The sequence below is a fragment of the Neomonachus schauinslandi genome, chromosome 4, assembly GCF_002201575.2.
Source record: "Neomonachus schauinslandi chromosome 4, ASM220157v2, whole genome shotgun sequence".
In the NCBI taxonomy this organism is placed as follows: Eukaryota; Metazoa; Chordata; class Mammalia; order Carnivora; family Phocidae; genus Neomonachus; species Neomonachus schauinslandi.
The window spans coordinates 18,512,365-18,529,424 of NC_058406.1; the positions used below are offsets into that span (position 1 = coordinate 18,512,365).

Consider the following 17,060-nt stretch of genomic DNA (forward strand, 5'->3'; position numbering starts at 1 on the left):
CCTGGATTGCCTTCTGTAGATCGCTTACCGTAGTAGGGCAAAGGCTAGGTCTTATTCTGTATGTTGTTAGGCAGCTTGTTTGTTGGTGTTTAGGAATTGTTAAAGAATAACGACAATATGTTTTTCCCGGGCACTCTGGAAGCTGACATTTATGATTTGCTGTTCAAAAGAGGAGCCACGTTTCTCCAGGGTTTCTAGTGGGCATTTCTAATGATGAAACTCTGTATGATAATCATTTCCATATAGATTACATAATGCTGTGCAAATGAAGCAAAAAGACAAACAGAATATCAGCCAGTTGGAGAAAAAGCTAAAAGCTGAGCAGGAAGCCCGAAGTTTTGTAGAAAAGCAATTAATGGAGGAGAAAAAAAGGAAGAAGTTGGAAGAAGCTACTGCTGCCCGGGCCGTTGCATTTGCTGCCGCGTCTAGGTATGTCCGTGCCGCTCCTCCCACCCCGACCCCCCACCCCGCTCCCGGCGCTGCATCTGAGGTGGGCCTGCCTTGCACCAAGACCCAAGACCAGCATGGGAGTTTGAGGCCTCAGGCAGCGCTGAAATACAACCATCACGCACTGATAGGTTGCCACCAAGTACCGTTTCCTGAGATGGCCAAGGCCCATCCGTACAATTTGCGCGGTCTTGTAACAGCTTCATCCCTCAGTGACCTCATCTAGGGAGCGGGATGTGGGCATCACCATGCTTCCCACACCCAGGAGGCAAAGTGCTGCTCGTAAAAGGGTTTCCGGTCACTTTCTGTGTGGCCAACAACTACTAAACACTTGGAGAGATTCCAGTCTGGAATTTCGTGCCCTTTATTTATTTATTTTTTTAAAAGATTTATTTATTTGAGAGAGCGAGAATGAGAGAGAGAGAGAGGGGGGAGGGTTAGAGGGAGAAGCAGGCTCCTCGCCGAGCAGGGAGCCCGATGCGGGACTCGATCCAGGGACTCCAGGATCATGACCTGAGCCGAAGGCAGCCGCTTAACCAACTGAGCCACCCAGGCGCCCCTCGTGCCCTTTATAGAACTGTCATTACTCTCTGCTCTCAGGTATATGTGTTTCTGAAGTTTTTATCTTAAAATAGAAGAAAGGAAAATCTTGGTTGCCCAAGTCCTTTGTATTGACTGACTGACTGCTCCTGTCTTTGTCAGGTATCAGCAAACTGTCACATGAGCTGGAAAAGATGAAAAAAACAAAACCATAAGTCATTATTAGATATCATTGAATTTGTGGAGGGTTGAGAACTGGGGACTACTTCTATACTATTGAAAAGTATTCCAAGTATTCCAGAAACTGAATTCCAGCCAGGAGGGAAGAGCCTTAAGAGCCTTCACTTTATGGCTTTTTCTTTTCTTTTTTTTTTTTTTTTTTGACTAGCAAAGTCCATCTGTGTGGCGGGGGTCAGTTATGGTTTTATAGTTGCAGAGTGAGGATACATTATGATTGATTTCATTTTAAATTTTTATCGTAATTTGTATTGATATAATTCTTTTTTAAAAAATATTTTATTTATTTATTTGAGAGAGAGAGCACATGAGCAGAGGGAGAAGCAGGCTCCCCGCTGAGCAGGGAGCCCAATGTGGGACTTGATCTCAGGACCTTGGGATCATGACCGGAGCCGAAGGCAGACGCTTAACTAACTGAGCCACCCAGGCACCCTCGATATAGTATAATTCTACTGTAATTCTTCCTTAAGTTTTTCTTTTTTGTATGTGGCATGTTAAAAGCCTTCTTTTGGGTTCTGGCATTGGTAGAAGAACTGATGGATCATCATTTCACGTTTAAGGAAATAATAGCCAGAGAGAACTCTTTCCTCCTCTGGGCTCCTGCCTCCCCCAGCCAACTCTATGGTGCAGATGGCTGAGCTCACTTGGCCCATCAGCATCCAGACAGACTCACAAGACACCTCACTAGCCTGCCTAGGATGTGGGGGTTTTGTTTGTTCATTCGTTTAAAGATTTGTAAGCACAGACCTCTGTAAAAAGTACACGTTTCTGAAGCACTTAGGCTTGCAGGAGATTTTTCTGAACAGTCATTCATGTGGCCTGTGCTGTCCTTAATTCATCCAGCACCTCCTACCCTGGATAAAAGTCCACTGAGGAAGATATGACAGTTCCTTAACCGTATTGTTCAGTATCTTATGCCTGAGAATCAGTACATTGGTTTTAATCTCTTCCCTGACTCCCTTTTGCTTCCAGTCAAGCTTATTTGTTTTGATCTTATCCTTTGGTGGTCCTCGTTTACCATCACTTAGGTAGAGGCTGTTTTTATTCTCAAGTAAATCTCAAGGTGTAAGTCCCTCACTGGACCTTCCTTTTTGGTAGGCAGAAGACACCTACCTTCTCCGTCTGGCTGTTTCTGAAACCTAAACGGTTAATCAGCTTTGGACTGGCTATTGCCATCATCTTTTTTAGTTTGTTCTTCTTACAGCCCTGAGAAGCAACCTAACGCTCTGGCAACTTCATGACTCAAGAAAGTGAACTTTCCAAGGCATAGACCCTCAAAAGTGAAAAATTTTTTAGCTTACTGCCCCCTGCTGGAGATAGTACACATCCAGTTTCTTGCTCAGCTCCCGGGTACTGTCTCAGGTCATGTGGCCTGGGGGGAGCTTGCTGCATTGGGAAGCTGGAAAGCCTCCGTTCTTATCCCTGGAGTTCTGTGACCTACCAGCTAGGTGAGGTTGGACTGGTATTATACCTGTGTAGTCTTAGTTTTCTTCTCTGGAAAATGGGACAATGTATCCTACCCTTGCAAAGAAGGCAGAATGGATAAAGTACCTCACTTGGTGCCTGGTTCATATTAGATACCCAATTAATTGTCTCAGATCATTGTTGAAATTATCAAAGAACAGAGAATGAGTAGACTGAGCCAAAAGCTAAAACCGGACAGACTCTGGAGTATAAGAGAAATACCAGTCTTGCAGCATAAGTAAACCTCTAGTCTTTTAAATCCTTTTCTTTCCTTCTCTTCTTTTGCAAAAGGGGGGAGTGCACCGAAACCTTACGGAATCGGATCAGAGAATTAGAAGCAGAGGGCAAGAAGCTCACGATGGACATGAAGGTGAAAGAAGACCAGATCAGAGAACTAGAACTGAAAGTTCAGGTATGGGGAGCACAAAAAACCTTCTCCTACTTGGATTCTCCTTCTGTGTTAGCTGTGTGCTCAGTGTTGCAATGTGGAGATGGTGCCTTTTTGTTTTATGAAGATTTTATTTTATTTATTTGAGAGAGAGAGAACACGAGTACACAGAGGGAGAGGGAGAAGCAGGCTCCCCACTGAGCAGGGAACCCGACACGGGGCTCGATCCCAGGACCCTGGGATCATGACCTGAGCCGAAGGCAGACGGTTTTGCTTAACCGACTGAGCCACCCAGGAGCCTTGAGATGGTGCCTTTTGATAATAGGCCAAATCCCACTGCATCTGAAAATCTCTGTATGACAAAAAAAAAAAGCTCTAGCCTTGTCCAGCTCATTCAAGTCGTATTTAATTAGCCAGATTCTAATACAACCAGAAATGTTGACAGTCAAAATTTGACACAGTTTATACCGGAATTGGACCTACTGTAGATTCATTTCACTTTTTCAGGTTATAGGCTAGATTAGTGTGCTTTGGAGCTTTTGCATCTCCTCTTAGCCCTAACCCTCTGTCCATCGCCAGGGAATTGACTGTTCTGAATGGCTCTCAGCCTTGTAGATTGCAATTCTGAGCAGTGCATGATGGGGACAGCGGCCAGTGCTGTGGACACAACCGCTGGGCAGTGTGTGTCTTAGCCCGGTATTTGGCATTGGTTCTCCAAAGGGACATTTAAAAGTGATGTCACATACCGTGAAGTTACAGTAATTTGAATCATGTGGAACTGGTAGGGAATTATGGGCAAGTCGGTGGAGTAGGATAGATGCCCTAGAGACAGAGCCTGAAGTCTGCAGTAAAAGTAGCAGCACAAATGGATGGGGTACAGTGAGGACTGGTCAGAAAAAGGCTTCAGAACAGTTAGATAACTAGAAAAAAAGAATAAAATTAGAAGCGCATCTCATGGGGCGCCTGGGTGTCTCAGTTCGTTAAGCGTCTGCCTTCGGCTCAGGTCATGATCCCAGGGTCCTGGAATCAAGCCCCATGTCAGGCTCTCTGCTCATTGGGGAGCCTGCTTCTCCCTCTCCCTCCTGCTCGTGCTCTCTCGCTATCCCTCTCTCAAAGAAAGAAATAAATAAATCTTAAAAAAAAAAAAGCTCATCTCATACCATACAAAAAGAAATTTCAGATGGAGTTAAATATAGGCAGAAAAGAAAAGCATTTTATTTTAAACCAGAATTTGATCTTGAAACCAGGAAAGACTTCCTTTTTTTTTTTTTTTTAAGATTTTATTTATTTATTTGACAGAGAGAGCACAAGCAGGTGACATAGCAGGCAGAGGGAGAGGGAGAAGCAGGCTCCCCACTGAGCAAGGGAGCCCGATGTGGGGCTTGATCCCAGGACCCTGGGATCATGACCCGAGCCGAAGGCAGTTGCTTAACCAACTGAGCCACCCAGGTGCCCCAACCAGGAAAGACTTTCTAAACAAAAATAATGGAAGAAATCATAAAGCCCCCCCAAAAAAAAGAAAGAAAGAAAAAAAAAATCAGTTGCAGTGAGTACAGATATTGCAACAAATATAAGGAATTAATACTCTTGATATGTAGGTAGCTCATAAAATTTGTTAAGTAAAGCTCAGATATTCAGAAAAATAGGTAAAGAATATGAAAAAATAATTCACAGAAGAAAATTAAATGGCTGATAAGAATATAAGAATATATCCTCATCAATCACCAAAGACCTATAGATTAAAATTAGATATCATTTATCTCCTGTGAAATTTCTGTTTCTTTTTTTTAATTGCAGTAAATTTGGCACACAATGTTTACATTAGTTGCAAATGTATAACATAGTAGTTCCACAACTCTGTATGTCATGCTGTGCTCCATGCAAGTCTGTCACCCTACAACCCTATGATGTTACAGTACCGTTGACTCTGTGCCCTATTCTGTACCTTTTATCCCCTTGACTTATTTATTCTGTAACTGGAAGCCTGTACCTCCCACTCCCCTTCACCCATTTTGCCCCACCAACTCTCTGTATCTTTGACTCTGTTTCTGCTTTTGTTTGTTTGTTTGTTTGTTCCTTTGTTTTGTTTTGTAGATTCCTCATATCAGTGAAATCGTATCTTTGTTTTTCTCTGTCTGGCTTATTTCACTTAGCATAGTATCTTCTAGGTCCATCCATGTTGTCACAAATAGCAAGATCTTATTCTTTTTTATGGCTGAGTAATATTCTGTGTGTGTGTGTGTGTGTGTTCATCTTCTTTATCCATTCATCTCTCAGTGGACACTTAGGTTGCTTCCATATCTTGGTTATTGTACATAATGCTACAGTAGACATAGGGGTGCATATCTCTTTTGGAATTAGTGTTTTTGTTTTCTTTGGGTAAATACCCAGTAGTGGAATTACTGGATCATTTGGTATTTCTACTTCTAATTTTTTGAGGAGCCTCTGTGGCCGCACCAGTTTGCATTCCCACCAGTACTGCACAAGGGTTCCCTTTTCTCCACATCCTCACCAACACTTGTTAGTTCTTGTCTTTTTGATAATAGCCATTCTAACAGGTGTGAGATGATTTTGTGGCTTTGATTTGCATTTTTCTGATTAGTGTTATTGAACATCTTTTCATGTGTTGGCCATCTTATGTCTTCTTTGGGAAAATGTCTGTTCAGATCCTCTGCCCATTTTTAATCAGGTTATTTGGGTTTTTTGGTGTTGGGTTGTATAAGTTCTTTATATATTTTGGATATTAATCCTTTGCAGAATATATCATTTGCAAATACCTTCTTCCATTCGGTAGGTTGCCTTTCCATTTTGCAAAAGTTTTTTATTTTGGTATAGTCCCAGTAGCTTATTTTTGCTTTTGTTTCCCTTATCTCTTGTGAAATTAGCAAAGAGTTTTTAAATAATAATATCAGCCTGGGTGAGGATGAATGAAACAGGCCTCATAATTGCTGGTGGAAATATAACTTTCTGGAAAGGGTCATGTACTTTTTAAGTATTTCCCATTTTACAACTCCTGCTTAAGATAAATATTTAAAAATCTCGTCAATGATTGATACACGAAGATGTTCATCATAATGGTATATAAATGAAAAAAAAAAAAAAACAGCCTTAACTAAGAAAGGGAGATTTGTTTCATAAATTATGATACATGTAAGTAGGAATATTATACAGCCATTAAAAATTACATTTCCAAAGAACAGTTGAGATTATATAAGTTTTTTAAAAACTGTATACAAAACTGTCTATAGTATGATTTCATTTATGCTAAAAGATACACATAATGCTTATAAAATATTAAAGGGAAATATATAGTTTTTCACAGTGTCAGGATATGGAGTGATTTTCATTTTCTTCCTTGAACTTTAATATATTTCTAAATTCTCTATAATATGTTTGGATTTCTCTCTTAAAAAATTAAAATACCTGTATGTGTATACATATACATATACATATATACACACATATATAATATGTATTAAAATATATATTGAATATATTGCATATTTTGTATATTAAATAAATATATATCATATGTTACATATTATATATAATATAAAATAAATATATGATATATATTAATATATAATATATATTATATATATGGGCTACATTACCAGATGTTTTAAGTGGGCTTATTCTGCAGTATGTCCTGTCAAAATAATGAACACTTTTATAATTTTTAGTGCAGGTTGAGAGTAGAGTTTTGGCAAATTTGATTATAGCAACATTTGCAGCTGGTAGCAAGGAACAAGTTCTTTGTGGTTCTTCTGAATTAGGCTTGTGAGAAAGTGTTTCATTTGGAGACCAGTCCATTTTTACTAGAAACAGCCCAACACAGTCAAATTTATCTACTAAAATATTTTTGTATGTCATATCATCATATAAATACATCTTGCACTTAGAGGGATCTAAGTGGTGAGGTCTTTTTTTTTTTAAAGATTTTATTTATTTATTTGAGACAGAGAGAGACAGAGAGCACATGAGAGGGGGGAGGGTCAGAGGGAGAAGCAGGCTCCCTGCTGAGCAGGGAGCCCGATGCGGGACTCGATCCCGGGACTTCAGGATCATGACCTGAGCCGAAGGCAGTCGCTTAACCAACTGAGCCACCCAGGCGCCCCAAGTGGTGAGGTCTTAACTCATGAAACACCAGGATTCTGTATTCTAGGGGCCAGGTCAGTAATAGCGGGATTTTATTTGTGATTTCAGGCTAATTTGTAGACATCGATGCCCAAACTATCTTGTAACATCTTGCTGCTTTGATGATGTTGATAGGAGCTTCGGAAGTATAAGGAAAACGAGAAGGACACTGAGGTGTTAATGTCAGCCCTCTCGGCCATGCAAGATAAAACACAGCACCTGGAGAACAGTCTGAGTGCAGAGACGAGAATCAAGCTGGACCTGTTCTCTGCACTGGGGGATGCAAAGCGACAGCTCGAGATCGCCCAAGGTAGGAGAGCGGCGGGCCCCAGATGAAGTGGTATGGCTAAGAATGCGCAGGGACGCAGAGAGCAGAGGTCCCTTAGAGCTCAGAACCAAAGGCATTCAGTTTTCTTTTTAAGTGGTTTGAGAAGTGCCCAGCGTTGATATTTAGGAATCATCACATTAATTCATTCTGCAGACATATTTTGAGGTGAGAATATGTCAAGTGCAGGGCATCCAGAGAAGAGTATGAATTTCTGTGCTCAAGGAGCTCACGGTGTTGTTGAAGAAATAGAGAGCTGCAGAGCCACCAAAAGGTGCTGGTGCTGCGGTATGTACAAGGTTGTGGGAACAGAGGGAGAAGCAGAGACCAAGCCCGTGTGGGAGTTCGAGAGGGCTGTTTCCCAGGGGAACTGATGTCTGAGCTGGGTTTTGAATGATGAGCAGGGGTCAGCCCAGTGAAGAAGCAGTGTAGGGGGGTAAGGGGCAGAGAGGCCTGGAAACAGAAGAAACCGCTTGGGCCAGGCCAGGCCAGGGAAGCTGTGTTCCGAGCCGCAGGTGGCTCCGCGTGGTTACAAACGAGCAGCCTCTAGAGAGCTGGCTGTTCACTCAGCAGGTCTTTCCTGAGGCCTACTGTGTGCCAGGCACTGTGAGGTCCCCCGAGGGGACAGGCAGCCACAAGCAAGCACAGAGCGGAGCAGATGCTGATGGGTGCGGGGATGGAAGTGAAACAGTGTCAGGCAGGATGTGTGAGCCTGTCCCCGTGGGGCCGAGGGTTCCACATGGTGGTGGTGGAAGATCCTTTGAACAGGGAGCATTTGAGCAGAGGCTGAAAGTAAGAGAGTGCGTGAGCCATGTCAGTCTGGCGGGGGGGAAAGCACTTCAGGGGGAAGGAGCACCTGGCAGCCAGTGGGGCTGCAGCCTGAGGGATGGGCAGAGTTGTTGGAGTCAGCAAGTCAAGACTGGTGGGAACCACGTTCCGCCAGACTTGGTAGCCCATGGGAGGACTTTACTCTGAGGGACTCGAAAAGCTTTGGAAGGTTTCTGAACAGAGGCATGACACAGTCTGATGAAAAGCAATTTAGATTTTGTCCAAGAATTTGATTAGCCAGCAATAGATTACTGAAAAAATTTTCAAACACTTGGACTTAGTAGAAGGAGAATAATATTTCAACAGGTACTTAAAGAGCATTTGAAGCATTGTACTAGAAGCTAAAGGGGAGACAAAGATGAACAAGACGCAGTCTAGTGGAGGGATCGACTAGGGCAGTGGGGCTCAAACTTTTTGGTCTTAGGGACCCCTTTACACTGTTAAAGTTATCGAGTTCCCCAAGGAGATTTTTTTCCAAGTGGGTTATATCTATCAATACTTACCTATTAGAAATTAAAATTTTAAAACATTTATTAATTCATCTTTAAAATAACATAATAAACATATAACTCAACATATTTTTATGAAAAATAACTATATTTTCCAAAGCCAAAAAAATTTGAGAAAAATGGCATTGTTTTACATTGAGCAAATCTCTTTAATTTCTGACTCGGTAGAAGATACTTCAGTTCTCATCTCTGTTTCTACATTCAGTCTGTTGTAATTTTACTTGCATGTTGTTTTTGGAAGACTCCACTTACCCCAGGAGGGAATGAGTGTGAAGAAGGCAAATGATGTGTTAGTATTATCACGAAGCTGGTTTGGACCCTGCGGACCCCGTGAGAATTACTGCACTTGGGCAAGCCAAGCAGAAAGGCCTACTGCCTTTAGGTAGAGGTAGGAGGGCTTGAAAGGCCAGAGCAGAGATCAAGGGTGCCTTCATGAGGGAGGGGACATGGAGTGGGCTTTGAAGGATGAATTCTGAGAACAGAGAGTGGCAGGGAAGAACGTTGTTACCTGAGGGAATCGTGTAAGGCAAGGCAAGAAATGCTGGGAATGTCCAGGTGAGCAGTCCAGTGGCTTCCAGCTGGAGGACATGGGAGATTAGGAGAACCATAAATGAAGCCATACTAGAGAATGTATTCCCTAGATTTTCAGGAGGAAGGGGGTGACGTGTTCTGGCCGTCATTTTGGAATAGCAATGTGAAAGATGGATTTGAAGGTGAGATTGGGTGGACGAAGAGGAGCCTGTGAGGAAGCGGTCACTGTCTTTTGTCTAAGAGGTGAGGCTTGGGGGAGGGGGGAGATGGTCCAGGCAGGGAGTGAAGGAAAGTGGAGGCACCCGAGGGCTGTGGGAGGATAAAGTTCCCAGGAGCAAAGGAAAAAAGAGCAGGAAAGATTCGAAGGATAAAAAGAGAGAATGAGTTTGGTTGGAGCTGTTCTGATTTGAAGTGGCTTCCTGACGGCCAGGTGGAAGATTGTCATCAGTCAGTGGGAACTTAGGGTCTAATACCCAGAGAGAGGCCCAAACCCCGGGAGAGGGGAGAAATATAGAAGTTGTGAGAAGCAAACAGAACCGTAGGAGTGGCTTGGGTTGGCACAGGGGTAGAGCAAGAAGAAGAGTAGGCTGAGGGTCAGGCGGATTACTGTGGACTCAGGGGAAAGCATTTAAAAAGAGGGTTCCTGGGAATTCTGCTGCTTTCAAGCTGAACTTCTGACCATACACTGGCTTTTTTGCCCTCCTGGCTCAGCTTGCTGAGAAGTAGCCACCCCTCTCTGACTCGTTTCATTGACTTGGATTTGTCCACTTGGAGGAGCTAGCCCCCGAGTGAGGAGCACCTGGTCGTAGGGTAGCCGAGGGGAGTTTGGCTCTCACCAGCACAGCTTCCTTGTCAGCCCAGGAATTCCTATAAAGCGACAAAAAAAGCAAAGAGGACTGCCCTTTCCAAAGCCCTGGGGATGTTTGCATGTTGCTGATTAAAAAAATCAAACTTAAATCTGCCTGGAAAAAAAAAAGATGCGGTGGCTCACCTCTCAGATGCTGTTAGGTATTTTATTCATCTGAGGCTTATTTTGTTCAAAGGGAAGGAGGCTATTTGATGCTTACTTGAAGCCGAGGGGACATGAAGGCAGTCAGGGGGCAGTTCCTTTCCACGGCTCTGCTGCCTTCCCCACTACTTCCCTCCACTGTCAAGCTCAGAATATCCTAATAAGGATCCAACTTTGTAATTCAAATCAAACCCCTTGTTGCTTTTCTGCTTCCTGCTCTCGATATCATTTGCTTCATCCCAGTTCCAAAATGACTTTCATCTCTCTTACATTCTTTCTAAAAACATGCCACCGTGCTCTCTTAACATTTCAGATACATTACCGTCTTCTGTAGGAATCAAAATGAGTGCAACTCAAATGCAACCTCTCTCTTTTTTTTTAAGCATTTAAATTTCTGAGGGGCTACTCCTCTAAGTGTTCTTCCCCGAGTAGACCAGGGAACTTCAGAGCGTGATGGAAATGACACGGGCTTTGGAACACTGGTGCTGGGTTTAAATCTTGCTCTACCTCTTAATAACTGAATGACTTTGGGCAAGATACATAACTTGCAGAGCCTCAGCTTTCTACTGGGCTGGGCACTAGGGATCTAGCAGTGAATAAAGATGTAGACACAGTTTCTGCCCTCATGGAGCTCATAGACCACTGGAGAAATGATGGACAGGAGTCATCACCAGATGAGTAGTTACAAGAGATGGAAGAAGGCCGTACATAGGAGTGAGGACTCTGGAGCCAGACCGCATGGAGCCGGGTCCTGGCTCTGTCATGCAACCTCTCTCTGCCTCAGTTTCCTCATCCATAAAATGGATGATGATGATGATAATTCCCATGTCACAGGGTCATTGTGCTGAATAAACAAGTCTACGTAAACACTTAGAACGGGACCTGGCTTCATGCGTGTTAGCTACTGTAATTATTATCCTTATTAGAAGCAAGTGACAAAAAGGCAAGTGTAGGGTGTGTTGAGAATCTAGGAATTGGGGGGCAGGGTGGGGTCTGATTTAGAAGGGAGGGTCAGGGAAAGCCATGTGAGGAAGTGGAAACCTCAAGAGTGAACACAGAGAGAGCAGAAGCATGGAAAGGGAAGCGGCCCAAGGCAGGCAAGAGTTGGTCGGATCTAGAAACTGAGCATAGCGAGGGAGGGTGTGCTGCAGTGTTGTGCAAGCGTCCAGCCAGGGGCACGATGCCCAGAGGCAGGGGCGAGCACGCTGAGTACGTGGGAGCCCCCAGTGCAGCGGCTGCAGAGCCTCGTGTATCTTCTGTCAGAGCACCTGGAGGCGGAGGGTGCTGGGACTGACTCTGCGGCCTCAGTTGTTCTCTGTGCCTGGGGCCTGACACTCAGATATCCAGCCTCCCAGAAAAGTAGTCCAGCTCAAGAGGTGCAGCCTCTGCAAAATCCCCACCCTCTGAGGCTGCCGTAGGCCGCTGCCGTGCTCCGAACGTGGCTCCTGGAAGTGACCTGTTTGCTTGTCACACCTACATAAACAGAGTCCCTTTTCAAAAACCTGCAAAACCATGGCCCACAGGCCAAATGTGGCCTGCTGCCTGTTCTTGCACCGCCCGTGGGCTAAGAATGGTTTTTGTATTTCTCCAAGTTAAAAAAAAAGAAAATAACAAAGACAGTCTGTGGCTCACAATGCGTAAAATATTTACTGTTTGGACCGGAATGCACTTGGGGCTGGCCCACGACAAGGGCATCGTGTTAGAGGAGCCCTCCCTTCCCACTAACAGTGGCTCTTTGATCTTCCAGGACAAATTCTTCAGAAAGACCAGGAAATCAAGGACCTTAAACAGAAGATAGCTGAAGTCATGGCCGTCATGCCCAGCATAACGTACAGTGCCGCCACCAGCCCCCTGAGCCCCGTTTCCCCCCACTACTCTTCCAAATTTGTGGAGACCAGCCCCTCTGGACTCGATCCCAATGCCTCTGTTTACCAGCCCCTGAAGAAATGAAGACCAGCGGCGGGTTTTGCCCAACCATTTGGTTACCAGAAGGCACCACAAAGGAACGTCTCTGGCAGTCAAGATAAAAAAAAAAAAAAAAAAGTTTACATTGTATTTTGTGGGACTGTATATGTTGTCGTTTTTAAAAAGGGGGGGGAAGATAACATCCAAGTCTGATTAGAACTGCCCATCAGTTTTTCTTGTAAATTTTTAGAAGACCTCACAGAACTTTGCAGTTTATTTTTCTCGGCCAATACATTAAAACCACTCTTGGATTTCAAGTAGCCAATTTTGCCTTTTATGTATTCTTACAGTTTCCTCTTGAAGAAAAAAAAAAAGCAGGGTTTTTGCTTCTCAATCCTTTCTTTTGGTTTTGTTCTTAAATAAGCAAGCAAAACCTGCACATTGGATTCACATGGGATGCTAATGAAAACGTTTCCTTTCTAGAGGAGGGTTAATAACCTCACACGGCTTTGATTTTATAGCTGTATCACAGAAGATGATTCTTGATATTACAGAAAACAAAAGTTGATTACCCCTCCAAGGACCAAACAAATTCCGGGAGTGTCATTTAAGCCGAGGGGAGCAAGGTGATGAGACTAGCTGTGAGAGTGTCACCGGGGGTTGTGTCGGAAACATTCCTGTTCCCCTCGGGTGTGCAGTCCTAGAAAATTGCTAGCAGTGCCTTGGGAAAAGACATTTCAAGAGGAAACTTGCTGATTTTAAACTGTTTTCCCCCTTTACCATCATCTGTCTTCTGTCTGTGTCGAGCTCACTGCGGATCCTGCTGGAAACTGGTGGGTAGCGGGGCTCTTCGTGACCGTCGCTGCTCCAGCCCCTGTGCCCTTCCAGAGAAGGCACCAAGGCGTCTGGACTCGTCCTGAGGCAAGCACCTCGGGGCGGGGAGCTGGGCAGTGTGTGTGTGCCAGAGACTACGGTGACAGCTAATTAACAGGCTGCCGTTCTAAGTTCGGGGTTTGTTTGTTTTTTTAATTTCATTTCATTTAACTGTGCTTTCCTCTCTTCATCATCTTGTGTTTGATGATTTAAAAGAAACGACTATTCCTCAGCTCTCGTGCCAAGGAGGGTTTTTTTTTAAGAGTTTTAAACTCAAAACTCTGCACAAAAATTTCAGTATCAAGTGTACATCAGACACTTGGAGAAAAGTGTTTGGCAACTTTTGGAAGTGTTTAAGAATCAGGGTGGGGGCGGGGGGGGGCTGGGAGAGGGAGGGGCAAAGCAAAATTATATTGGGAAACTAGGAAAATTAAGAAACCAAATAGATTGGTTTGGCTTCCTTGCCATGGATTCTGGAAGGACACAGTTCTTCTCAAATTTCCTGTTAATTGGCATGTGCGTCATATTTAAAGCAGATTAAGTAGGACAAGCAAGTCAGCAAAATAGAAGTATTAAAAAGAATCATCCTTTTAATCACAGATCTTATTTTGGGGTTAAAAAAACTTCTAGCTTTAGCCAGGTGTGCATGTTGCTGCCATTTTGCATTTTTGAATCATCTTGTGTAATTGTTGCCATGGAAGTGTTACTCAGAATTGTCATAGGTTTTTTTCATCTTTGTGCAAAAACATGGAAAATTGTCCCTGACTTTGTGTTGAGGTTTCCCCCATTTTGCTGCCTTTGGGGACACTATTTCGTTAAACACGTGGTCTTGGCTGCATTCTTTTTTTTTTTTTTTTTTTTCCTGTGGGGTTCAAAAGAATAAACATTTTCTTACAGATAAAACTAGTTTTCTGCCTTTTTAAACTTTGCAGGAGGGACAACAAGGTAGATTGTTCTGAACGGGCCCTCGATGGTCGCTCTTGCTCTCTCCTCATCTCGGCACCCTGTTAGGGGGCAGTGCCCCATGTGGGGGGCAGAAACAGGATTTGGGATGAATCCATGCAGGGTCTCAAGTTGTTTTTAGTTCTAGTCCAACTTAAGACATATGCATTCTCATTCTGTCTCCCTCATGCTTCCCTCTCTTCCCCTCCCTCCCTCCATCTTTCTCTCCCTCCCCGCCCCCCCACTTTTTTTCTCCCTCACATATGGTTAGAACCACGGCTGACTTGTTTTCTGGTACAACCCTCCTTTCCTGAAAAAGCAAGTTAGGGGTGGGGTTGGAAGGTAGTTGGCAAGAAAATCTTTTGAGAGCAAATTTCCTTCCCATTTTCCAGAATCTTTTGGGGCCACTTGGTGACCAGTAGCCTGTTGGGTTTCCTATCTGCTCTAGATCCTGAACTGACCTCCAAGATAGCCACTTACAAGTCCTCCTGTGTTTCTGGAGGCTTTGTCTGTTTTACATCTTCTGAGAAGCAGCTGCCTCTCTTGGTCCTTGCTTTCCTCTCTTGGCCATTGTTAGAATTGATCTTGGCTCCGGTTTTGGAAAATTCTGCTCTTGGCACCTCACCCTCTGTCCCTGTTGCTGGATAGCCTTCCCTAGTCTCAGCCACTTCGGCTCAGCCACTTTGGCTCTCGAAGACACGCCACACTTAATACCATGAGCAGAGCCCCCTCCCCCCCCACCCCCACCCGGGGGAAGCACCTTGGCTTGGCTTTTGCCTTCACCTTCCCCGGAGGAACGTGTCTGCCCACAGCATTCTCACTGGCACGTTCTTTTCCCCCAAGAAAATCTCCTGTTGTTGTCTTTGTTGTTTTAGGTCCATGACGAAGGGGTTCCACTTCTTAGTACACTAGAATTTATGACCTGCCATAAAGCTGTGTTTGCCATTCTGTATGGTTAAATATTGACAGAAGGAGCGGGCTGAGTGTGTTTTCACTGGCTGAATAACCTCGCTTTATTGACATCCCCCAACTTGACAAGGAAGTAGCTGTCATGTGTCCATTCTCTGTGATAATCTTTCCTATAAAGTGAGAATGAACTATGCCTCCGGGCTCTGGGCCTGAAGGAAGGGACTAGTCCTCTCTCCTCCCATCGCAGCTCGCGTGCTCACCTGGCTCTGTTCGGGGGGTGATGCCAGCCACCCGGGAGGGCCGAACCTTCTCAAGGCAGACCAGATGGCTTCTTGCGAAATTCACATCACACTAGACGGAGCCGAAGAGGGACACCGGAAGCCTACCCAGAAGCCAATTCAGTGAAGCCCATCTAGTAAAGTGTTGTCAGGCGGGCCGGGCTGTGACGGCTAGAGGCAGCCGGGTAAGTGCCGGCCTTGTTTCTCTCAGTGCCTACCCCTCTGAGCGGGCTTCCTCACGGGCCTGCGGCGCTTGCCCTGGGGCACCCTGCTGTAAGGGCTCCGGCCCACCCCGAAGCCTGGTGGCTTAGGCAAGCCCTCTACACACAGATGGGAGTCTGCTCCCAGCTTTGCAGCCACCAGCTCCGTGACCTCCCTTAACCTCTCTGGGGGGTGTGGTTTCCTCACCTTCAAGGAGCCTTGTTCCTTGCTGCCCTGCCTCCTGGAAGGAGTTGCTATGAGAACTAGGTGAGCTGACACAAAAGAGTGTTCTGCAAACTATCCAGGACCTCCCAGATGCAAGTCCAGAACTGTAGCAAGGAGTCTTGGAGGGGCAGGGACCTGGCCGAATTCCTGCTCCTGGGGCTAGCTCCCTCCCCCACAGCCTGACTCCCCTGAAAGCTCTCCCCAGCATGCCCCCCATCGGAATCTGCATTTTAACAGGATCCCCAGAGGATTCCCTTGCTTTGCAGTGTTAATTGCTTAGAAGCCCCATCCTGAGCTGACTTTCCTAACCTGAAGATTAAACACTGTCACTCTCTCTTCTAGATCAGAAAGAGCCAACGCTCAGACTTTGAAAATTCAGAGTTAAGAGCTTGGTAGAGGGTGGAGGGGCAAACTGGAGATGAAGAGCCCTAAGCTTTATACATTTTGCTTATTTTGTTTATTATCCCCCTCCCCCACTGGAGTGCAAGCTCTGTGAGGGCACGGGTGTCTGTTTACTGCTGGAACCCTCGAACCCAGGGCAGTGACTGCTACATAATAGGTGCTCAGGAAACATTTACTGAGTGAATAAGGTTACTAGGTTAGACGTGTAATCTGAACTCCTGTGTCTTAACAGAGCACCTCTGGAACAGTGCTGTTAGAATGACACTGTACACAGAACTGTTTCTAGAAGGAGATGGGAAAATTTGAAGTGGCATATTTACCATGACATCTTCCATCTGCCTGTCTCTGGTTTCTGCCGAAACCTTGTTTCCTTGTCAGATTTTCTCTACAAGCGCCTGCTTGACTTAGCCAGGTGCAAAGATTTCCTAAACAGCTGGATGCACGGAGAACACTCACTTCTCTGTCAGGGAAACCTCACCGCAGGGAACCTGCTGGGCCCATCCGTCCATCCATCCACCCATCACCCAGTTGGAGTCTTAGACCCTATTTCCCCAAGTGCTGGCCCCACTGCATCTTGAGTCAGTGTGGGGATTTTTCATTTTGACAGTGATCGAATTATAAAGCATTTCCTCCAGGAAGGTTAAATGAATGTCTCGAAGATCTCCTTCCGTCTGACTACAGAGGCCACACTTCTCTTCTTGCCTCCCTCCTTCCTTGGGCTTACTCTGTTCCTGCTTTATTCCTGTCTCAGTGCTTGCTTTTCACTCGTCTGCCTTTGCCCGAGGTTCAAATCTTACATCCCCCGCAGGATGGGCTTCACAGGGTTCTGGAATCACCCTGCCAGTGTACCTCTGACTTTTGCCCGAAGAATCCCAGGCATAGCTTCACACAATGTGCTGTGGCCTTTGAA

The 17,060-nt window shown here is 44.9% G+C and overlaps 1 protein-coding gene across 2 annotated transcripts in view; it reads left to right on the top strand.

Moving 5' to 3' along the window:
* The window catches only part of MACO1 (macoilin 1), a 59,127-nt gene extending 45,604 nt beyond the window's left edge, over positions 1-13,523 (top strand). Inside the window, exons 8-11 of one of the 2 annotated variants that reach the window (XM_021683565.2) lie at positions 247-429; positions 2,980-3,100; positions 7,349-7,523; positions 12,163-13,523. In XM_021683565.2, coding sequence (XP_021539240.1) covers positions 247-429; positions 2,980-3,100; positions 7,349-7,523; positions 12,163-12,365 — 682 coding nt within the window. In that variant the 3' untranslated portion in view covers positions 12,366-13,523. The remainder of the gene's footprint in view (positions 1-246; positions 430-2,979; positions 3,101-7,348; positions 7,524-12,162) is intronic. The other variant, XM_044913906.1, reaches the window with a different exon arrangement.
* Positions 13,524-17,060: the final 3,537 nt, after the last annotated feature.